Source organism: Strigops habroptila, chromosome 18, assembly GCF_004027225.2.
Source record: "Strigops habroptila isolate Jane chromosome 18, bStrHab1.2.pri, whole genome shotgun sequence".
NCBI lineage: Eukaryota > Metazoa > Chordata > Aves > Psittaciformes > Psittacidae > Strigops > Strigops habroptila.
The window spans coordinates 3,831,661-3,854,479 of record NC_044294.2 but is presented as its reverse complement, the minus strand read 5'-3'; the positions used below and the strand labels follow the sequence as shown (position 1 = coordinate 3,854,479).

At 53.5% G+C, this 22,819-nt stretch overlaps 1 protein-coding gene across 1 annotated transcript; it reads right to left on the bottom strand.

Annotated features, from left to right (window-relative positions):
* Positions 1-3,620: 3,620 nt before the first annotated feature.
* TAFA3 (TAFA chemokine like family member 3) lies at positions 3,621-22,097 on the bottom strand. Its single transcript, XM_030473152.1, has 6 exons — positions 21,762-22,097; positions 14,727-14,811; positions 14,327-14,442; positions 8,035-8,184; positions 6,995-7,119; positions 3,621-4,832 (listed from the first exon to the last, which is right to left on the bottom strand). Exons 2-6 carry the CDS (start codon positions 14,738-14,740, stop codon positions 4,821-4,823), a joined length of 417 nt encoding a protein of 138 aa, XP_030329012.1. The 5' UTR covers positions 14,741-14,811; positions 21,762-22,097; the 3' UTR covers positions 3,621-4,820.
* Positions 22,098-22,819: the final 722 nt, after the last annotated feature.

Genomic DNA, 22,819 nt, shown 5'->3' with positions numbered 1-22,819 from the left:
ATGGAGTCCCAACACATGTGAGGCAATGGGGAAGGTGCCCACAGCCCCGTGTCCCCATGTCCTGGCAGCAGGGCTCAGCAGCAACCAAGGCTCTGAATTCTTCTTGGTGGGATGGGGCAACGTGTGTGAACACTGGAGCCATTCACTTCACCCCCCTGCAGCCCCCTCAATCAAACAGGAATATATCTGTTTAGGAGCATGCCAGAGAGAAAGGAAAACCTATAGAGTTTCTTAGTGAAAGGTATTGGCAAATTATAGAAGCACCGAACTAAAGAATAATAGAGGAATAGTCATGTGTGAACACACATGTGCCACCTTCCACCTAGTTGAATCACACTACCTGGGCAAGATCTGCTTCTCTAAGAAACCAGTTTTGGTTTTCTGCATTCGTAAGTACAGCATGGGAGCTGACTGGTGATTTTTTTCCCATAGTGGAGGTAATTCTAGTGAAAGTCTTGCTGCTTCTGGGAAAGACAAAATTTTGTCTTGTCCTTGTTTGAATTCATTGTAAAAGCAGCAATAAACCAAGTGGCCAGAGAGGAGCAAGCTGAGAGGCAGCAGTAGAATGGAGGTGGCAGAGGTTACCTCTGCTTCTTCCTGCTACAGGGGAAAGGAGCCAATTAAGTCTGAGAGGAGGAAATTTAAAGCCAGGGAAAGGAAATGTTCCTCCAGCCCTAAAGTGGGCTGTTCAACTCACCAGTGCAAGAGGCCTCTGAAGGCAAGATGCCAGCGTGATGATGAGGAGCAACGCTGGCAGATGGCACAAAGGGTGGTGAGAGAAAGCAGCACCAAGGACTTGGCTCTTGAAGGCATCAGCTTCTTCTCCGGTGACACACAGCACAGGTGTGTGCACATCCATCCTGGCTCGGATGAGGTGAGGTCCCCACCAGCAGCATCCCTCAGCAAGCTCCTGCTATGGAACACCTCTACGTTACTGCTGACAGGTAGCACTGACTTATAAAGCAGAAATAAATGAGCCTGCTCTGCAATTTTGCCTGATTTTGTCTCCTATTTCAATTTGCCATCTTTCAGCATAATGCCAGGTGGTTAATTATGTTTCCATCTTATTTCCCAGATAATACCCCCCCCCCCGGTAGTGCACATCGTAGGCACTCAAAGGGCTTCATTTTACCTTTCATTTCACCTCCTAGCACAGCATTAAATTTAGTCAGCTTGTAATTTTGGGGTATTTTATACATTATGCCTTTATTATTGTGAAGTAAAATGGAATCCTTGTCTTTTAATTCACTCTCTAATAATTCTCCACCAAACTTTAGTACAAAAGGCTTTCCCCCCCCCTCCAAAGACTAATTGAACGGGGTGTAATTATAATACCCAGGGAGATTATATTGAAAGTACCTTAACTGTGACAGTTTCTTCTGACTAATTGCCCCTTCAGTGACTACCAAATCTTGGCTGTGCAAGCTCCACATCAGATACTGTACCGATGCGCCAAGACCAAGCTTAGGGGGATTTGAGCATGGTGCTGCTCCAGGCCCATGATCTTGAGGTCTCTAAGCCTCTTTAAGGCTCCTCTGCCCTTTAGGGACCAGCAGCGTGGTCCCATGTGAAGACAGGGGACAGGGTGTCTGAGGTAGCTGGTGGACACTGACGTAGCGCTGTCCCACTGAGAGAGCAAAGACACCAAGCATCATGCAGTCCTTGTCACAGGAGCAGGCATCCACAGCCACAGCACAAGGATGTTCCCATCTCCATCCCCCTTTTCCTTGGCTTAATGCTCCTGCTGGAAATGTTCTGCTTGTTTAACCAAAGGAAAACCTTGAAAATACAGAAAGAGAGTGCAAGGGAGAAGTGCTGGGAGCTGGGGCAGGAGCATCCTTCCCTGGTTCCTCCCAGGAGACAGGAGATAAAGCCAGCACTACTGCAGGCTGCAGCGCTTCCCTCTGAGAAGCATTTACCTACCAGGGGAGGAGCAGCGATTTTCCACATTTGTGTACTTTGATAGCGTGATAGCAGTGTACAAAAGGCAAGGTCAGCACGCAGCAGAGACACCAAGGGGCTATTTCCTCACTAAACCATGTAAATGAAAAATCAGTGTTAAGAGTGGCTGTTCTGCAGACAATAAAGTGTTTTCATACCAATGTAGGTGTCAAGCTCTACACTTCTGCCGAGTGGATCCTTCACATTATGACTGCAAATAAGCTTAGCCAAGCAGAATGCTCCCAGCAGCAGCACGGTCTTTGTTATTAGGAATAAGACTTCCACTCTGCATTTTATAGCTGGGGCTCTTGGGGATGGATGGTACAGAGACTGGCCCTGGGGAGAGGCAGCATCTGCGGGGACATCGCATTACAGCAGTATGAGCCAGTGTGCAAAGGAGAAGAGACAGGACAGGGGAAGCACTGAGTAAAGCATCCTGGAGACATTAATGCACATTAATTGCTGTAGGACCGCTATGAGCTAATTAGCCTTTGCTGGTCAGAACAGGCTTTCAGCTCCCCTCCAGAGCCAGGCAGTTTCTCTCCCTCAAGCACACACTCACACAGGCTGCAGTCAATACCGAAGGGGAAGAAGGTGTTTAACCAGAGCTCATTAGCTGCCAGCCCAGCCATCGCCTGCACTAACAGGGATCAGGTCTGGAGGGGGGTAAATCCTTCATGCTGTGAACAACACTGTAAATGAGCTTGTCCAGCTGTTTGTTCCAGCCCAGCAGCCCTGGCCCTCGCTCCACACCCTGGCCCGGATTGAGGCACAAGTTGTCCCATCCTGTCCCCTCCTATCAAGTGCTGCCTGTCTTCAGGACAAGTCCTGCCTTTCCTCTCTGGAAGGGCATATCCTCTTTTTATCAGCACTGAGGAATCTCTCACCAATTATTCTGAATTTGTATTTTTCCTCCCTGCATTTGCTGTTTTTAACTGATAAGATCTCCCACCAGATACGGCTCTGCATCAGGAGAGGTGCAGAAAGCTGATGCTGGATTTTTCTGAACCTTTTGTCCATCTCAGTCTCTTTCCCCCAGGGAAGGAAGCTCCTGCTGTGCATTCCTTCTGATAATTTGTGGCCCATGCTCCTTTGATGGAGAGCTTGATAGCCCCATGGACATGGGAAGCAGCCGGCTCCTGCTCTGTGAGGCTTTGCCCTCTGCTGCTCCTCAAACCATTCCAGCCAGTGCAATGGGTAATAACCAAAAAATGGATCCAAACACTTGACAAGACACAAAAGCCCTTTGCTGGGTAACCCGTGACAGGATAAACGTGCTGGCAGCACATCAGCAGCTGCCTAACGGAGCCAGAGAAGGTTGTTGCTGGTCAGATCTCAGCGTGCAGAAATGGAGAGACAGGAGCAGACTCACCCCTGAGGCAACATCAGTGAAATGGAGATGAAAATCAGCCCGCTGAGCATCATCCCTTTGTGGTTCAGCTAAATGCAGGAGTATGCCTTTTTAATGCAATGCGTAATTAGAGAGTGTAAGTCACAGCCAAAAGATTTTATTGAGCCAGAGAATTCGACAGGTGCATGAGTAATGACAGTGGCCACCGCTGCGTGAGTTGCTTGGGATTGGAACATCCAGGGCAGAGCCCCAGCCGCTCCACCTGGGATCTGGTCAGCAAGAGAAGCGCGCCCAAAGCCTCCCTTTGCTGCTGAATAAAAAGATCCTCTGCAGAGATTAAAATGCATTTATTATTTCACAGTCTGGTATTTACATCCCATCTGGAGCAGGTATCATGTACCCCGTTACAAAAGCGCCTACATGAGGAGTCCTGCCAATGGCAGGCACTAACCCCTGGCCCCTCCTGAGCCATTGTGTCCCTTGGAGTCCCCAGCCCTGCGGATGTTGGGAGCATGGAGCTCCCATCACCACCCCCTCGAGCTGCCACACCAGGGGAAACAGTGCGTCCTGGAGAAGGGCGTGAGCTCAGAGCCAGGAGATGGTACATTTGTCTTTAATTGGAATTAATACAACAAAACCTGGGTCAGTCTGGGGCTCTGGGGCATCTGCAGGGTGTCAGGCACCCCAGTCCTACAGACAGGAGTGGGCTTCCCTGCACATTATTCTGAATTCAGTTGCAAACACAAGCAGTAATTTGGTGCCTGGGACTTGCAGGGTATGTTAAAGTCACAGCCTGATTAATGCAGTTCCCGAGGAAGGAGAACCCAGCAGCATGCTCACAGAGACATTTCACCATCTCCAGCGGATGATGGGGTGTCAGACACCCCCAGCCTCAGCCCCACATCCACCATGCATGGTCACAGCAGCCAGGAGGTGGGGAAAGCACCGTGCTCCAGGGCACAGCACACCCCGACTTGAGATGAGGCCAGAGCTCAGTGCCTGTTCCTGGGCACCCACCAGCCCAGGAGCCATGAGCCAAGTGGGACAGGGTGTCACACAACCATTGACTTCCCAATTCCTGAAGGCAATCTGATTTAGCATCTTGGGAGATGGGGAAAGGCGACTCACAGCAATGTTTTCAGCTATTTCAGGGTACAGTCCATTTTGGGGGACTGCTGTCTGTCTGATGTCTCTCTATTGTCAACAGCTCTTACATGATTGCAGTATTTTAGTTAAGAGGATAGGAAAATGAGCCCATTTCTTGGTCAGTGATTGTGTCCACGGGAGAGGAGGGGACCGTGGAGTGACACAAGTCTTGCAGCTGTGCTGGGGTCCCATACTCGCAGCCTGTTGGGAAACTGGGGCTCAATGGATTTCTGATCCAGTACCTGGCAGGGTCCCACCAGCAGATGTAGAACGGTACTCCCGGAGCATCCTGCCTCCATGGGTCACATCCTGCTGCTCATGGATCTGCAGAGCACTGGGGACCTGTACCAATGCTGGTTAACTGCTGCCGAGTGCTCAGAGGCTATCGTGTGACCTGTGGGCGTAAGAGAGCAGAGAGGCAGGCACCTGCTGATAGAAACAGTTGAGCTGTTTGCAGCAGGCGATATGGACCTGCTCAAGTAAGTCCAGAGGAGGCCATGGAGATGCTGCGAGGGCTGGAGCAGCTCTGCTCTGGAGCCAGGCTGAGAGAGCTGGGCTGGGGCAGCCTGGAGAAGAGAAGGCTCCTGAAGGGGAGACCTTAGAGCAGCTCCAGTGCCTAAAGGGGCTCCAGGAAACCTGGAGAGAGGCTTTGGACAAGGGCCTGTAGGGACAGGACAAGGGGAATGGCTTTAACCTGCCAGAAAGGAGACTGAGATGAGCTCTTAGGCAGAAGCTCTTCCCTGTGAGGGTGCTGAGGCGCTGGCACAGGGTGCCCAGAGAAGCTGTGGCTGCCCCATCCCTGGCAGTGTTCGAGGCCAGGCTGGACACAGGGGCTTGGAGCAACCTGCTCTAGTGGAAGGTGTCCCTGCCCGTGGCAGGGGGTTGGAACTGGATGAGCTTTAAGGTCCCTTCCAACCCAAACCTGTCTGGGATTCAATTCTATGATTCTCCCATCCACAAATTGTCAGTGAACAGCCTTAGGGGATGAAAATGTGGTTTGTTCTTTGCATTCATTCAAAATTTCAGCTTATGGACCATTTGTAAACCCCGTGCTCTGGCTACAGCTTCCACAGGGGTCTGTCTGCAGAGGGGACAGGGAGTAGCACATCCAGCCTCCTCAGTACAGCACCCAATGGGGCACCCGCACTCACCAAAGTCCTTTCAAAAACATAGGTCCCCATTTCCAGAACACCACTGCACTAGGGCAGGTCAAGGGACCCAAATGGGTGCTGGGAGGATGGCCATGGAGATAGGGCTGCTGGACAAGGGAGGAGAACAGAAGCTGTGGGACCCTGCAGGTGGGAATGATCCCAAGTAAGAGCCCAGGACCACAAAGCCAGTACAGAGGCTTTGGGCTAAATTAGCAGCTGAGGGAAAGAAAACAAATTCTAAGATGGGAAAAAGACAATGAGCTACATGTAACACTGCAGTTACTGGCCAGTGGTGGATGCCCAGGGCCAGAGGAATCTTCTTGGATGTCCATAAAAACACTTGAGCATGAAAGTCCTTTCTGTGCACAACAGTAATAGCAATAATGAAACAAAACCCAACATCACTTACTACGAGAATTTTATGGCAAGGGACATGGGGTGAGAAAAACTAAAGCATAAGGAATAATAAAAGGTATAACTCAACAGTATGAACAATGATTACAAAATTACACAGCTGATTAATCATGGCATATATATAATTACTAATGAGTTTGATAAAATTTTAATTACACCTTGTTCTTTGGGGCATTCAGCAAGCCATGAAAATAATAATCATGTAGCGCTGTCACACATGATTGCCTCAGATGGGGGAGTGGTGACGGGTTCAGGGCTGTGCCACGGGGCTGGGATGAGCAACCACCTGCCCTGGAGCAGTGGGGAGATGCTGGGGAGCAGCCAGGATGGACCAACAGCTCTGGGCTGGTACAGAAACATCTCCAGCACGTCTGCCTGTGGGCTGAGCCATGCAAACCCCTCCTTACTGAGCCTCCCCGCAGGAGAAATCTGTCCCACAAGGGCAATAGGGACAGGACAAGGGGGAATGGTTTTAACCTGCCAGAGGGGAGATTGAGATGAGCTCTGAGGCAGAAGCTCTTCCCTGGGAGGGTGCTGAGGCGCTGGCACAGGGTGCCCAGAGAAGCTGTGGCTGCCCCATCCCTGGCAGTGTTCAAGGCCAGGTTGGACACAGGGGCTTGGAGCAACCTGCTCTAGTGGAAGGTGTCCCTGCCCGTTGGACAGGGGGTTGGAACTGGATGAGCTTTAAGGTCCCTTCAACCCAAATCATTCTATGATGAGCTATTGATCAGCAAAGCTGTGAGACCCATTTGGGGTTCGTGCTACCTCCACCAGCCCCTCCAGCACTGGTGACAACAGCCCAGCCCAGCCTCTCTGCTCTGCTTCAGTGCATCCATAACAAACTCTCCATAACTTCTCCAGTGCACGCCCTGGAGAAGCCAGAGCTTTCCCCTTCCCTGCAAACTCTTTGGGGATGCTTTCCTGAGTTTTGCTTGCCCCAGGTTTGGGGAAAGCACAGCCCGGCTCCCCCCAGCCCCTGCAGGGGACATACCTTGGTTGTCTTCACCTTGTTGCCGCTACTGCAGCTCCAGCCTGAGAGGTCTGGCAGCACCTTGCACTCCTCGCCGTCGAGGCAGGGCTCCATCTGGCACCACCACTTCTGCAGCACGATGGAGGCTGGTGGGGAGAAGAGTGTCAGTGCCGGGGGTGAGGGGCACGGGGGTGCCAGCCCTGTGTTTGCAGTGACCCTGCCTAGGAGCTGGTCATCGCTTCACTTGATCCATCTGCTTCACCAGCCACCCAAACACTCTGTTCCTTCTCACTACACCAGGCAAGAAGCCTAAGGACAAGCCCTCACTCCCAGCAAGGGCAAGGAGAGCAGTGCTGTGCAATAACCCACTTCAGGCTTCACTTACAGAGGTAAAGGGACTGTCTATTACCACTCTGCTCTGTTAGGCTCTTGAAATTTACACCTCCAATGTGGGTAACTAGAGCAGGCTCTCTTATATTTGGGAACAAGAACACACAAGCTGTTCAGGACAACAAAAGCCTTCCCTCACAATTCATCCAGGCATTTTCTGGTGCTGTACACAACCACACACACAAGACACCGCTGCCATGAGAATCGATACCGTGCTGGCAGAGGCTGCAGCTCTTCAGTGATGCACGTGATGCCATTAGATAAAATTCACATGGTTTGAGCTTTGCCTAGTGCTCCTCACAGCTGATAGTGCTGCAAGGTTGGAGTCATATCCCTGCTGCCGGCTGCAGCAGTGTGATGAGCAGACAAGCAGGGGTCAATGCTGCAGTGCCTGGACCCAGTGCAGTGATGCACCAGAGGAGCTTGAACCACTGGAACACCACATCCCCCCCGTGGCACACAGCCTGGGGCTGCATGGAGTGGGTAACACAGCCACACCAGTGAAGAGTGTCCCCAGAATGCTCCCTTTTCCTCCATTCTCCACTGCAGGAGCCCCAGGCAGCTCTCCTCTGTTAATCCCAGGGGCACAGAAACCCCACACCAGCCTGACCGAGCAGAAAGGTGCAGCCAGAGACCACACAGGACCTGGCCTGTGGCTGTGGGGTACTCACCGTCCACGCAGGAGGGAGCTGCCCGTGTCGTCCCTGCCACCTGCCCTGGGAAGCAGGAGCATTTCACTGTCTGGGAGCGCTCCTCGATCTTGTTCTTGTTGCAGCACCTGTGAGCTGCAATGACCTCGCATGTGCCGGGCTCTACATGCACTGCGGGAGGAGAAACAGCCACCATCAGCTGGGGCAGTGCCCTGGAGCCCCCAGGGCACCCCCTGCTCACTGCCCCAGTGTGACCCAGGCACTGGCAGTGCTGTCCTGGCCTCCAGCAGTCACCCAGGGATGCTGATGACACCCAACTCAGCCCAGCATCGCTCCGGCACGCCCATAGGGAGAAGCACTGGTCCTGCTCCAGACCTCCTGTGTCTGAGCTCCTCCTCCTCACAGCCCCCACACCTCTCCTGCCTAGCAAAATTCATAGCCTCTTGCCACAGCCAAGCCAAGAGCTTGATTCAAATGAATAAGCAATTAGTTAATTGCAGCTGATAATGAGCTGCACACTTTGCTACAAGAGGGAATGATGTGTTGTGCTGCCTTTGGCTTCAGGGTACCACCACCTCCAAACCCAGCTAAAACCAATGCTCTTGTCCCACCACCACAGCCCACTCTCTGGCTGGAGGAGGGAGGACCAGGACACGTTTGTGCCCTGCAGCAACAGAAATGTCAGTGTTCATCAGAAATCCAGGCTGCTCTGCTGCTCCCCCTCCCAGTGCCATTAAAATATTAAGGAAGAAAGAAAACCAATGTGTTGGCTTATCACCTCTGGGATCTGGGTTTAGAAGCTTGTTAGCATCACAAATCAATGACTTTCGCTTGGTAATGGCTCACACAAGCGCAATGCACATTAGCCAAACGGGGCTGGATAGGCTTCATTTCCATGACCCGAGAACTGGTGATCCCTCCAGGTCCTGGTTAACGAGCACAGGAGGGAGCACAGAGACATCCTCTGGGTTGCTGGGAACAGGTTTTCGCTTCTGCAGCGAGCAGGAGCTGGGCTGTGAGGAGGATGGGGAAGCTGCGTGTCTGCAATGTGCCATCCCAAAATACGTGCAGATAGGGGCATCGGGACATCAGACCTGGCTGCTCCACCCCCAGCAGCCGCAGGAGGAAAGGCTGTGATATGGGTGCAAGCAGGACATGCAGGGCAGTGGGGAGCAGAGTGGGTGCTGTTGCTGGTGGAGGGACCCACAAGCTCAGCATTTGCCCAGCCCATGCAGCTCTGGATGTTGCTCCAACCCTGCCCATCCAGCCTTAGCTCCCAGCTCTGCTTCATCCCCAGCCACTGCCGGAGGGGCCTGCTGAGGTGCCCATCCACCCTCTGCCCCCTAAAGCAAGGTGGGTGGCCTCAGGAGTTCATGCTGGTGTCCCCTGCCCAGCCCTGCAGGGACCAGGGGTGCTGGCCTGTGCCACAGCACGTAAGCACCACGCTCACCAGCAGACACCGCCTGCCTTCCTTCTGGAAAGCAGCCACTTCACCTTCTCAAATGAAAGCTCAGGAAATGGGATCTCTCCCCAGGCGCTGGGGGGAATCCCTCTGCCTGGCAGCTGCATTTTCACATTACCAGAGGAAAATGCTGATCCAAATGCAACCTCCTGGCTTGTGTCAACCAGGCACGGCCACATCAGTTTCTAGCCAAAGCAGTCCTCGTCCCTTTCCTGTTCCCAATGCCGAGCATGAAAGGGCAGGATGCAAGCAGCCATCCCAGGACTTGCTCTCCTGTGATGCCACCAGCCTGAGGCCAGGGCAGACACTCAGTGCCAGGCAGAACTGTCACGTTCTAGCATGAACATGGGCAGTGACACCACTGCTCATCCCTCACAACCCACTGCATCAGGGAGCCACACACCCCTGTGCCCTGCACCCGCCAGCACACGGGCAGGACGGGCCACGCAATTACCATGGCTTTAATTTGCCTCTATTTATTGTTATTTCATGGTCATTTTCTTTTAATGAACCATCACTCTCATTTCTGCCCATAATAATTACACAATTACCTATCCTGGAGATGTTTTGTAATAGCATCTCTGGCCATAGATTTTATCCTCCCTTTTAAATGCCATCATAATTCAGCTTTAATGACTATTTCTATTCTTCGTTTATGCAGAAATGGTAGACTCTGGTGAAAGTGAGAGGGGAAGCAACTCATTACAGAACAAACACGAGTGTTTTGCCCTGTTTTTATGGTTATTAGGCTTTTTCGAATAATCTGAGGACTGAGCAGAGGTCCTTGGCTTTGGCTGATGATGAGCCCACATCCCTACCACAATCTGGTGCAGGACCACGAGGAATCACTCACCCACCCTGTACCCCTCTCGAACAGGGGATTTTATACCCTTGATCTTCAGTGCTCACATGTGGTTGCGTTTTTGACTCGTTTCTGCAGAATTCTCTCCACAAAGCGTCATTAGCAGGGCTCTTCCCAGGAGGAAAGGCCATGCGACCCCTCTGCTCCCCCTCACTTCTGCTCTCAGGCTTCTCATTTTCAGCTAATTTAAGAGGGTTCAGCCGAGGAAGGGTGATGCAGAGCTGAGAAATGGCTCGTTACAGCCGTGCAGCAGGAGTCTGCCAACATGCCAAAGCCCTTTTCATTTGCTCAAAAAGGTGCAGCACAGAGACAAAAAGAAATCTGCCTCTCCTGCAGCTGGCAGAGCACAGCACCCTCAGAGCCCATCCTGCTCCATACAAGCCCACAGCACCCGCTGTGTCCCTGCAGTAGCACCAAGGAACACAGCAAACTGTGGGTGTGCAGACACACAGAAGGTGCGCCCACCAAGACAGATGGACATGGCCCATCTCCAGCTTTGCCTTGTACAGAGCTGTCCGGGCATGCCATGCAGGGAAGGCAAAACCCACGGCAGAGGAGATGCTGCTCTCACTGCTCAGATGGTGCTTTGTGGCTGAGCCCTGCAAGGCTGTGATGAGCGGAGCTGTGCCAGGGGTGCAGGTCTGCCCTGTGCAGAGGGCAGCCGTGAGCCTCAGCACAGAGGAGTTCAAAATGCCTTTGCTTTCCCTCAAAAGCACACAGATTTCCTTTGAGCCAGTCAGAGCCCAGGCAGGAAACTCAGAGCCTCTGCTCCAGGGAATGCTGCCCAGCTGGAGCACTGTGTGTGGGGCAGATATCCCACTGCCTGCAGCAGTGCTCACCTGCCTGCTCTGGGATTCAAACCATGAACAGCTCAAACCAATGCACCAGGGATGCTGGGCATCCTCCTGGAACAGCCCTGCAGCAAGGGCCCTGAAGCTGGCAGCACTGGGGCAGCAGTATGCACCCCAGGACCTCCATGGCCTCTCCACAGCCAAGAAGTACTTTCATCTGCCTGCAGGGACGCCTTCCACCAGACCAGGTTGCTCCAAGCCTCGTCCAACCTCGCTTTGAATTTGGAGGGTTGTAACCAGATGGACACACATGAATCCCTCTGCATCAAATATGGAGGTTCCCAGGATGTCAGCAAGAGAATTTGTGTTTCCTCATTGCAGAGGAGATGAGCAGCCTGTGCCCAGGGCTCCTGCCACACCGGCTTCCATGCCACACACCTGGGAAGAGCAAGCAGAAAGCCCAAGGGCAGAGCGAGCGATGGGCTCCTCCTGAGCTCCCTGCAGCTGCTTCTCCTTTTGCTGAGCAGCAGGAAACTTCAAGCCAGATAGGGCTGAAAACGCAAGTCAGATGGCTGGAGTGTTTAAAGCCAATAGGAGGGAACCCCCTGAGAGTCTGGGATAAGATCCAGAGCTTCTGGCATGCTTGTCCCTCCCATTCAACTGGTATTTCCCCACTGGAACCCTGCTTAAAAAAAAATCTTATCTCATGGAACCATAAAAGCATTGTAAGAGCACAGGTCTTCTGAACCCTGCATGCGAGTAAAACAAAAGTGCTGTCCTACTCTGGCTGACCTTTAAGTGAGTAGCAGAACGTGGTCTTTTTATGGTATATCGTGAAATGACACATTTTGTGTGTCTCAGGGAGGTGTGGGCAAAGCTCCACAGGTTCAGTGTAAAATATCACTGCACTTGCTGGTGGTGAGTTGTAAAATGAAGAGAGGTTGAATGCATGTAATTGCCAGGCAATGGCCAAACCCTGTGTGCCTAACCCCTTCCTTCTGGGTACTGGAATGCCATTCAAGGGGTCCAGATGTCCCGACGAGGGCTGCGCAGCACAGCAGGGACAGGCAGAGGGTCCAGTCCCCAGTGGGCTCTGCTCGGAGGGCAGCACAGCCCTGGGCACCAGCAGCATGAGTGATCTATGCTCCATGCCCCATGACAACTCTACTACTAATATTCACTAAATAATTAAAGTCTTAAAATCGCTGCTGCCCTAGTTGCAGATGTATTATTTAAAAGAGGTTTGGAGAAAAGCAGGCTTGTTTTTATTGCTCATTATCACTGCGTGTCAGTTGGGATCTTGTCACCTCAAGATTCCACGTCATGCTCTGTCCCCCTCCATCGCACGTTTGAGTGTGTGCACAGCTATGAACTGCTCGTGCAAATCCCATCACTTCACACTTGGAAATGCCTGGGCTGTGTGGAGAACAGCTGCAACGCTCTGCCACTGTATGGAGCACCGTGGCCAGGGGATACAGCTCCCGACACACAGATCCTGCCTCATCTGGAGAAGATGGCTTAGAAAAATATTCCACCTTGATGTAAAGGCTGCACATGATGGAGGAACCAACACATCTCCAAGTGTGAGGGAATCCTCATAGAATGCTGGAATGGTTTGGGTTGGAAGGGACCTTAAAGAACTTCTTCCTAAACTCTCATCTCAATCTCCCCTCTGGAAGGTTAAAGCCATTCCCCCTTGGCCTGTCCCTACAGGCCCTTGTCCAAAGCCCCTCTATGAAAAGGGATTCTATGAAAGTGTGTTCCAAGCACAGCCTTTACCAAAAACTGTCCCAAACGATGCAAAAGCATAGGGCAGACAACAGAAAAACGCAGAAGGCAGATTAAGAATTCCTGGTTTGAGCACATGGAAATCCAGCCCAGGAGAGGAGGCAGCCACCAGCAGAGTTCTTACGGTGCCAGGAAACCAGGACGTGCAGAGAGGAACTGTGTTAATACAAACACAGAGTGGGGTCAAACTTTTAAGTTTTGCTCTGGAGTGCCCTCTCTGCTGTGCTTAGAATTTGCTTGAATAAAAAGTACAAGATTTGGTCACTGTGGACAAGTGTGTGAGCGAAAAATCCCCAGCTCTGCCTGTGAGCACGTGAACACACGAGCCCGTCTCCTCACATTTGGAGTGAGATTTATCCATCATTCACATCCCACAAGTGCACTGGGGCATTTGAACTTTAATCCAAGCAGAGTTGCTGCTTTATTCATGCCAAGTCTGACTCTTCCCTGAAGCAGCATCTCCCTGCAAACGGCCCATGGATGGAGCGGGGCTCTCCGGCCCCGGGCTGGGTATGTTGGGTGCCAAAAAGTCCTTCTAGAAATCATTGAGGAGTTTTATCTCCTCACACACCTGCTGCAGGTTAGCAGGAGGGTAAGGCAGGTACTTGCTGACTGGCTGGCTGAGGGAGTCATTTGGGAAGATACGTTTTGGTCTTAAGCAGTGAGGATGGGGATTATAAGATTAGAACTGCTTTAACTGCCAGGCAAAAAATTACAGAAATAGGACAGGGTTAGTGTGGGTCAGGCAGGAGCACCAGCAATTGCAAATTAACCCTTCAACAATTTATTTTGCAAACAAAGGCACAAGAGGCAGGCAGCATGTGCCCAGGATTGCTCCATACTTGAGCGCTTGGCTCTGCCATCCTGCTGCATCCACACCATCCTCCCACCATGCACTCAGGATTGGAACTCAGCCCTGGACCACCAGATTCATCCTGCTGAGGCCCATCAGGCTCCGGCTCTGGCACAAAGGGCTGAGCACGACTTCTCAGCTGCTTCTCTTCTGAAAACACACACTTCAAACGTGGGCTCATGTAACCCCTCCGAAAAACCCATCAATCACACAGAACAGCATTCCAGATACACACATAGAGCGGGGTCTAGAAGCCACCACTGAGAATAACAAAGTCACACCCCAGAGCCAAGGCTACCTTTTCCAGTAAGACTTTCAGTTCTACGTCAGTTTTAACCTGTTTCATGTTTTGAGGTGATCTTGAAAACCAGATGGCTGAAAATCTGTATTTCTAATGAAAGCCTAAAGTGGAGAGTTTGTGACATTCACTGCGACTTACCTAAGACAGAAAATTTACATCTGCCCACAGATCAAGAATTACCTCGGTAATAACCTAAATACATAGATGTGCCTCAGATTTTATACGATGCACACAGCGAGAACATCACTTCCCGTACCTGAATGGCTTCTGTGATGGGTGGAGGCCAGCGTTAGTCTTCCCCACAGTGTGGTAAGGCAGAGAGTGAGCACGAAAACCCATTTGCTCAGGCTCTGTATGTCTCTCTCACGCATTCTGCCAAAAACAAGAAGAGATGCATGAGGGAAGGGAGGGCTGAGGAGCGTAAGGAGGTCCAGCCCCCACTCACAGAGGCTGCTGCATGCAACATTGCAGCCCCAAACATGCACAACCACGGGGACCAGGAGGACCTGGCTGCAGGGACATGGCCCTGGGAGGTAGGACACGCACCCAGGATTCACCCACCACCCCTGGACGGGCTTGGGCTTCTTCAGCAGCACGGTCATGGCAGCAGGACACGAAGAAATCAAGCAGCAGCAGCACAGACGAGCAATAGTTACCTTTTACTGGGCATTCACACCAACACCTGCACATCTGCCAACCCCGGGTGGGCCAGGTCTCTGCAAGGGGCAGACATCAGTGTATCTGAAAGGAGAAAGAGAAATGGGGTGGTGATACCTGCTGGAAGCATCTGGGGAGTGTGAACCACTGTGTGCCCTGGGAATGGCTGGGGATGCCTCAGAGTTTGGCTGGCCTCATATCAGCTCATGTGCACACACATGCCCATTGCACACACCAAAACCTCTCTGAGAGCTCAGCCCATAACCCTGCTCACCACATTTGAACAACTGTGCAACTCCGTTTGCTTCAGAGTTGTTGCTCCTGAATTTTACTGCTGACAGCACAAAATCATGCTGTCAATATATCAATACATCATATATCAATGACAGAAAATCAATACAGTACATTATTAATACAGGTCACAAACACTAAAAGCAGACCCAGGGTGTGTGGGAAGAGCCAGACTAAATCAGCAGCAAGTCATTCCAGGTATCGCCTTTTCCATGTGCAGTTACACACTGTCATTTTCCTGGTGTCACTGAGGTCCCTTGCAGTGACACCCGAGGTTTGGTCCTCATGGGCTGGGCTCTTGCAAACCACTCATCAGCAGACAGATGGATGGACTGACCACAATGGGTGCCCCAGAGCTCAGTCACCCTCCTGCTTGGCACCACATGAGGAACTAAGGAACAGGGGAGCTGATGTCTGGGTGGCATCAGGACCCACATCCCATGTCCCAGCACAGCACCTTCCTCTGTGGCTGCTTCTCCTCTCAGTAGCAGCTTCAAAGTTCATTAAACCAGACAAACACAGAGCTGCATCCACTACCTCTGAGCATGCCTGGTCCACAGTAACCCCCTCCCAAGCCACACAGGATGCGCTGGGAAAGAGCCAAGATTTACATCATCTGGAGCCCTTAAGGAAAAATGTAAATCCCCAAAGACTTGGTATTTTACCATTGACTGCTTTAAATACATTCTCTGCACTATTTATCAGCCACGGCCCTGCAGGTGGAAATGGCTCAGGGGCTCTGAAGGCAGCAGCACAAGCAGTAACAGCTTTGAGGGCAGCATCTCTGCTCAGCATCTGCCAAGCGAAGTGACAGCCTCCCAGCCTCAGTAATTGCCTGCTGAGATCTGACTGGGTCCAGGGCAAGTAACCATGTCCCCCATAAAACTTTAGTGCTGGATCATAATTTATTAACAAGGGGCCATGAAGACAAGTGACACCGAGGTTCAGGAGTGATGCCAGCACCTCTGCTCTGGAGCCAGGCTGAGAGAGCTGGGCTGGTTCAGCCTGGAGGAGAGAAGGCTCCTGAAGGGGAGACCTTAGAGCAGCCCCAGTGCCTAAAGGGGCTACAAGAAACCCGGAGAGGGGCTTTGCACTAGTGCCTGTAGAGACAGGACAAGGGGAATGGCTTTAACCTGCCAGAGGATACTGTGCCCACCAGCATCAATGCAGGCAGTGAGGGCAGCGTGGGATTCCTGCCAGGCACCAGACAAATCCCAGCTGCTGGGAGGAGAAATCTGTAATTTCCAACCATCTTCTCAATTTCTATCTGCTCTGGCCCAGGCTGAGACAGTGAAACAGACTCCTAATGAAGCACCAGAACAGGAAACGCTGACATTTTTAATCAAAACAAAGTGATTTGAAGTGGTAAAAGGGCATTTCTTGTTTTGAAGCATTTCAAAATGAATTGTTCTGTTTTAAACTGGCGTTTTGAAATAAAAAATGTTTCGTTCCAAAATGCTGATTTCAAATAATATTTTCCATTTTGATTCTCCCAGCTGGGGGGGGCGGGGAAGAAAGAAAAATGCCATTAAAAATGTTGACATTTCACCAGAAACAAAACCAAAAAAACCTAACCAACCAAAAAAAGAAAAAAAGAAAAGAGAGAGAGAAAGAGAGAAAGGTGTCTTGACAAAACCACAGAATTTATGCTAGAAAAGAATGTGGATATAAGCAAATACTCTTGATTAATGCTCTACAACCGTCAGCATGGCCAGGAGCAGACTGCAGCATGGCTGGGGAGGACACGGACACGCAGGCATCCCGCTCACCTGGCTCCATCCCTGCCCACCGGTGACAAGGTGACAAGGGACTGATCCCCCTCCAGCACAACCCTCACTCAGGCTACATCCCACACAGCCCCAGACCCCTCTGCATCAGCAGAACGAACCCGAGATGGCTTCGTGTGCAAGGAAACCACCACTCCTTGAAGCAGGCGTGAGTTGATGTAATGACACCGTGCCAACTCCCCTGTGTAAAGCTGTATTTAGGCAATTCCCTGCACTCCAGAGGGCCTCTCGGCAGAATCTGCTCTGCAAGAGCTGTCCTCAGAGGGGGAATTTCACACAACAGCCTGCACTGTTGGAGTCCCTTCAGAGATGCCACAGCCCATTGTGTAAATACTGATGCCAGGTTAAAACGCGTGCTGTTTCCTCTATGAGAAAGTAAAGAGCTCTCAGAACTGCTCAGTCCCCCACTGAAACCCAGGGGCACTGTGTGCATCAGTGCTCAGCACTGCAGCACTGCCCCCCTGCACCACTGTACAGTGCATCCCCCCTGCTGCACTAGACCAGGGGAGCCAGGGGCATGTGCCACAGCACACATCTGTCCTGCTGCGTGAAGGGGCACATCTGGCAGCCCAGATGCAAGGACAGCAGTCACGATGCTGGCACCAGCTTCTGCATTGCTTGCAGCAGGGAGCACCGGATGCCAACACACATCCTGTGCAGCTTCCAGCAGAGAGGCCAGGTCCCATGGGAGGTCAGCCCACATCTGACATCCTGGTCTCCTGGCTGCTGCTCCAGCTCCTTCTCTACGCAGAGCATACAGGGAGCACAGCCACACCTCCAGGCATGAGCACTGACCCCCACAGCCCACCCAGAGCTGCTCTGGAAGAGCCCAGCTCCTTCCCATGGGACCCTCTGGACCACTGAATTCTCCAGAATCATAGAATGAATCATAGAATAGTTAGGGTTGGAAAGGACCTTAAGATCATCTAGTTCCAAACCCCCTGCCATGGGCAGGGATACCTCACACAACGCCAGGAGTCATCAATCCAGGGATTCCATCCCCGAATCCCTCGGCAGGACCAAAAAGCAAGCGCACCGCTGGCTGCCTTCATCCAACACAGGACAGGGCTGCACTCCCAGCACAGCCTATATTTAGCTCAGAAGGGCTGAGCTGTTTGCTCGAGCCAAGGAAGCATAAATAAATCACAGCGTTATCAATAATGCAGCCACAGTGTCCACGCTGTGCTCAAGGGAAGCTGCTGCGCTGAGCGGGAGCCAAGCCGGTGGCAGGGGACAGCACCCGGGGTTCTGAGGAGCATGGGGCCAGGAGGTGCCACCGGAGCGATGCTCCTCCCCAGATCCACACTGGCGCAGGCGCTCGGTGCTCCCACTCCAGCACAAACTCCCATCAGAAAAACACAGCTCCAAAGAAATTGCTATTTTGACAGTTATCAACTTCCAACTCCAACTACAAATGTTTGGTCTGACTTGAAATTTTTCAGCCTGGAGTGTCATTCTGAAATGAAGAGTGGCGTTCTGGCACATCAAAGCACTTAATTTTAATCGAAAATATCAGGATCCTCTATTCCATTATGTTCTGTTTGGAGTTTTGTGGAATTTTCCGTTAACATTTTGTAGCTACTTTCCACCTTTTGGGTCTGAGCTGGGACCGGAAGTAACCCCAAAGTGCCTAAGCTGGTTAAGTCATAACCAGCATGGCAAGAGATGACTGTTCCTCTGCATGGGCCCATGTCTCTCCCCATGGGCACACACAGACACGGGCCACCACCTGCATCGGAGCCTCATGGAGGTTCCCTAGCACAGAGACACACCAGGAGCAGCCCCGTGCTGCCCCCCCAGCCCCAATGCTGGTCACAGGAGCTGGAGACTTTCTCCTCCTCCTTCATTAAGGCCCCAAGTAGAGCTGTGACCTCACAGCCAGGACGGTGCCATTGCAGCTCGGCTGGAACGCAGCCAGCACCCGCAGCGCTAATGAGGGACTCTCTGTCAGGCCAGATTATGCTTCAAGTCCTGCCAGTCTGGAGCATTGTTTGCAATGGTCCATGTGAGCTGGATAATTATAGTGAGCAGAATTCCACCCAAAAAAAGCAGCAGAGAGAGATGGGGGAGGCTAGCACAGTGGCTGGTTTTCTATGCCAAGTGACACAAGCCCTCCCCGCTGCAGCTCCAATACTGTCAACCTTTGTGCACATCTGGCCCTATACTTCTGCCAGTTTTTCAGAAGCTATTTTCATACTCCTGCTATTTCAGCACTTCTTAGAGTTTGGTCAGCTTCATTTAGCGCAAGAAGAGGTGTAGGCTTTGACCCACAGAGCACAACCCCGGGCTCTGTGGTGCCAGGCAGCCCCAGACCCCAGGAGCAGAGTGGGGAGGGAACCTGGCCAGAGCCAGCCACAGAAACCTTCCTGCGGTGTTGGAGATGCGACAATGCACATCGAAGGGGCAGAGTTTATTTTACTGCTTCCCTGAAGCAAAAAGTCAAATGGTCTCAGCAAATACCCCAGTGTGCAGGAGCAGGGGACAGGCCGCACACCCAGCCCCTGACCACCCTGCGCACAGCTACGTGGCAAACCTCATGACACTGGTGGCCAAGATGAACCCCTCTCATACAGGAGGGAGGGCTCAGCATGCAGACCACTCTGCCCCGTGCCCATGAGCATTGCCCAGAGGAAAGGTGTCCTTCCCTCGCCCTGAAGCGCAGCTCCATGGGCTGCACAACAGGCGACAGCAGTGGGTGCTGATTCTCCCACGAAGCTGATGCCTCCTTGATAGATCTTGACAAGCAAGGAGACACCTCCACAATCCCCCGGGAATGCAAAGCACAGGCTCCGGTGTGGTTCTGTTCTCCAGCAGCTGAAGAGAAGGCAAAAGCAGCGGGGCAGGCTTGGCAGAGGGCATCTCCCTTCTCCAAAAGGCTGGAAAATCAGCCAAGCACTGGATCCTCCACCCTGGGCTGGTGGGGAAGTGCTCAGATACGCAGAGGCTGTGAGGTTTGGGCCCAGGATCTCCAAGACACTGCTGCTGTCCGTCTTGAGAACAAGCTGCAGAGCTGGGGTGTCCCTAGGGAGCCTGGTCAGCAAGATGCTGCCATCCCCTGAGCATAGACCAACAGCGGCAGCAACCTCCACATCCACCACTTCGGGCTCATAGTGCAGGGCAGGAGACTGGCCAAACCCTGCTCCCTCTGCAGTGCTGAGGATGCTCAATTACAGGCAAAGCTGAGGAGTCAGAGCTAAAACAGCCATAGTGCTGGGACAGTATGGAGGATATATATAGGAGCATGCCCACTTGGAGCTGCACTGATGGGAGCTTCATGCAGTAATTCCTGCACTCTCCCATACTCTGTGCTCCCCGAACACTGCACTGCTCCTCCCCAGAGGAAAACCTGCTGCAGGGGAGCGTGACCCAAGCCCAAGAGCTCTAGGTTGAGCAGAGTCCTTTTAGCTCTTTCTTGGGTGTACTTAGAGCGGTCCACCCCCACAGATGTTCTAGCGAGGGCAGCACGAGGCATGTGCCCTCCAGGGCAAAGAGGTGACCAGTGAGCACACAGAAACACAGAGGACTCCTTTCCCCCAAGTGTGCTTTCTTGTACTCTCCTCTGTGATTTATTTCCATCTCCTTGCTTATTCCTCCAGCGTCTGCAGCATTTCCTTCCCAGCCAAGGTGAGCAGGAGAGTTATTAGCTCTAATTCCACCCAAGCATGGGTCTGTTCCTGCTCCCTCGCTCGGTGAATCCCACCACCCCACTGCCTCTGACAGCTTGAACCTCAGACTCATCCAGGGCCAGGAACGCCCCTGGCAGAGCACGGCCGTTCCTCAGGGGTGTTGAAACCCAAGGTCAACAGCAGCTCAGTCAGTCTTCTCAGTGGAGAAAAGCAGAGGGCTTGACAGCTCAAATTGTTTCCCCTGGACATTCAGCATCTCACTTGACCGGGCTCTTTGCTGGGGTGTGGGTGCCCCAGCATAGATGAGCTCTTGTAGGGCAAAGGGACCTGCACACGGAGTAGTCCCCCAAGCCTCACACTGCATCAAAAGGGAATGCTAACCGGCAGGAGGAGGAGACTCCTGCTCTCTGCCCAACACCACAGCATGGATCCGCTCCTGCCTGTCTCCAGAATGGGGCTGGTACAGATCACCCTCTCCTCTGGACCACCAAGCATCCCCTTGCAAGCGAGGGGGACACCCAGCCCATGTGAGCTGCTCCCCATCCAGCACCCCCACCCTGCTCCAGCAAAACAAGCCCACCTCAGCTGAAGGAGTTACAACAGAGAGAAATGAGGTAGAGGAAGACTGAAGCCCACAACCCAGCCGTCCTGCCTGAAGCTTCGGCTGCAGGGGACAGCTTGCACCAAAGGCAGGCAACGGCTGGTCTTGATTTCCCCTTCCAGGGTGAAGAAGCATTTTTGGCTGCAGTCACCCGGCAGCTTCGAGGGGCCGGCAGGATCGTGGCACCGGGAGCAAACTGCGCCCTGGCCAGAGCTCGCCCCCAGCAGCAGCCCCCTGCCAGAGCCAGGCCGGGGCGAGCACACTCTCCGCGGGCTGCGCCCCCAGCCAAGGGCCAGGCAGGGGCCGGAGGTCGCCACTTCTTATGGCATCACCGGTAGCCGAGCGCTCAGCAGGAGCCGGCACGGAGAAACTTACCGCGAAGACCCACCCGAGCCCCGCACCGAGCCGCCGAGTAGGTCGGGGAGCCTCGCACCGACCGCCCCGGGGGGAAACATGACCGAGACACGCTGCACCTGAGCGGCGGCGGCCGGGCCAGGAGCGCACTCTGCCGCGGAACCCCGGTGCCGCCGAGCCCAGCAGCTCCCCCTGCCCCGGCTTACCCCCGGTGCCCGGTCGGTAACGGTCCTGTCCCAGCGAGACGAGCGCGGCGTCTTCCCGCACCGCCCCGGGACCGGCACCGGGCAGGAACGCGGGGCCCCGACGGGGCTCGCCGGTGCGCCGCGCTCGGCACCGGGGGTCCCGTCCCGTCCCACCCCGAACTTTCCGTACCTGCCGGTGCCGTCCGTGCGGGCCGGGGCCGCCTCTGCCCATGGCCGCCGTCCTCCCGCTCTGCCGGGTCGGGTCAGCGCCGCGTCCGCGGGCCGCTGCGGCCGGGGGCCGGTGGCATCGCCGGGCGGCGGCACCGGCACCGGCAGCGCTCGGGGCGGCGCGGGGCTGGGCGGGCGCGGAGCGGAGCGGAGCCGGGCGGGCGCGGAGCGGAGCCGAGCGGAGCTGCCCCGGTGCGGTGTTGGTGCCCGCACGAAGGGGCGCAGCGCCGCCTGCCGCCGCCCTCGGGACCCGCACCGTGATCCCGGGCTGCCACCCGGCTCCGCACCAGCCTACCCCAATGTCGGTCCCTCCCGGCAGGGCGCTGCTCCGCCCCGATTAGCCCCGGCGTTCATTAACGCAGGAAGGAGGGAGGACCGAGCAGAGCTCATTTACCTGAATAAAACATTTTCCGCCCCCAAAACAAGGTGCGATGGGCCCGGCGGGCAACGAGTGGTACTGTACGGTGCGAGGATAGATAGGCGGACAGACAGGCTGATTGCCAGCCCCGTTTCTCAAAGCCGGAGCCTGGCTTCAGCAGCAACCACTAAACCCGGAGCTTTCCCGCAGACAAGACCCGCTCAAGTGCCGGTACCGACCCGGTACCTGCAGGGCCTGGCACCGGGACCCCAACCCCAAGCCGGGATGACTCTGTGCTGGCCCTGCAGCCCTGCCAGGACACCCCACGCCACCCCGATCTCTGCACTGGCCTCTCTCACAGCTGTAACGTGCCAACAAACAGCAAAAGCAAGGGCTGAATTTTTCCAACAGTTGTCAGGAGTCAGTCCCGCAGCCTAAGGACAGCTGGAATTACACACAACTCGTTTTCTCTTCTTTACTCAAAACCACTTGTGTATCGATGAAGCCTTTGTTTTTTGAAGCCATCTCACAGTTTACTCCTGGACCTTTCAAGTCACCTTTCAGCCAGAAGCACCAGATGATTTCCAAGATCAATCTGAGTTACAGATCAATGGCAGCTCTTCAGACAAACCACGTGTGGGCAGGTTGCAAACATCACAGCC

Excerpts from the sequence above, each read along its gene's own strand:
- TAFA3 (XM_030473152.1), bottom strand. Across the intron at positions 8,185-14,326 it reads CCATCACAGAAGCCATTCAG|TGCATGTAGAGCCCGGCACA; the intron begins GTACGGGAAGTG and ends CTCCTCCCGCAG. Across the intron at positions 7,120-8,034 it reads AGCTCCCTCCTGCGTGGACG|CCTCCATCGTGCTGCAGAAG; the intron begins GTGAGTACCCCA and ends TCTCCCCACCAG.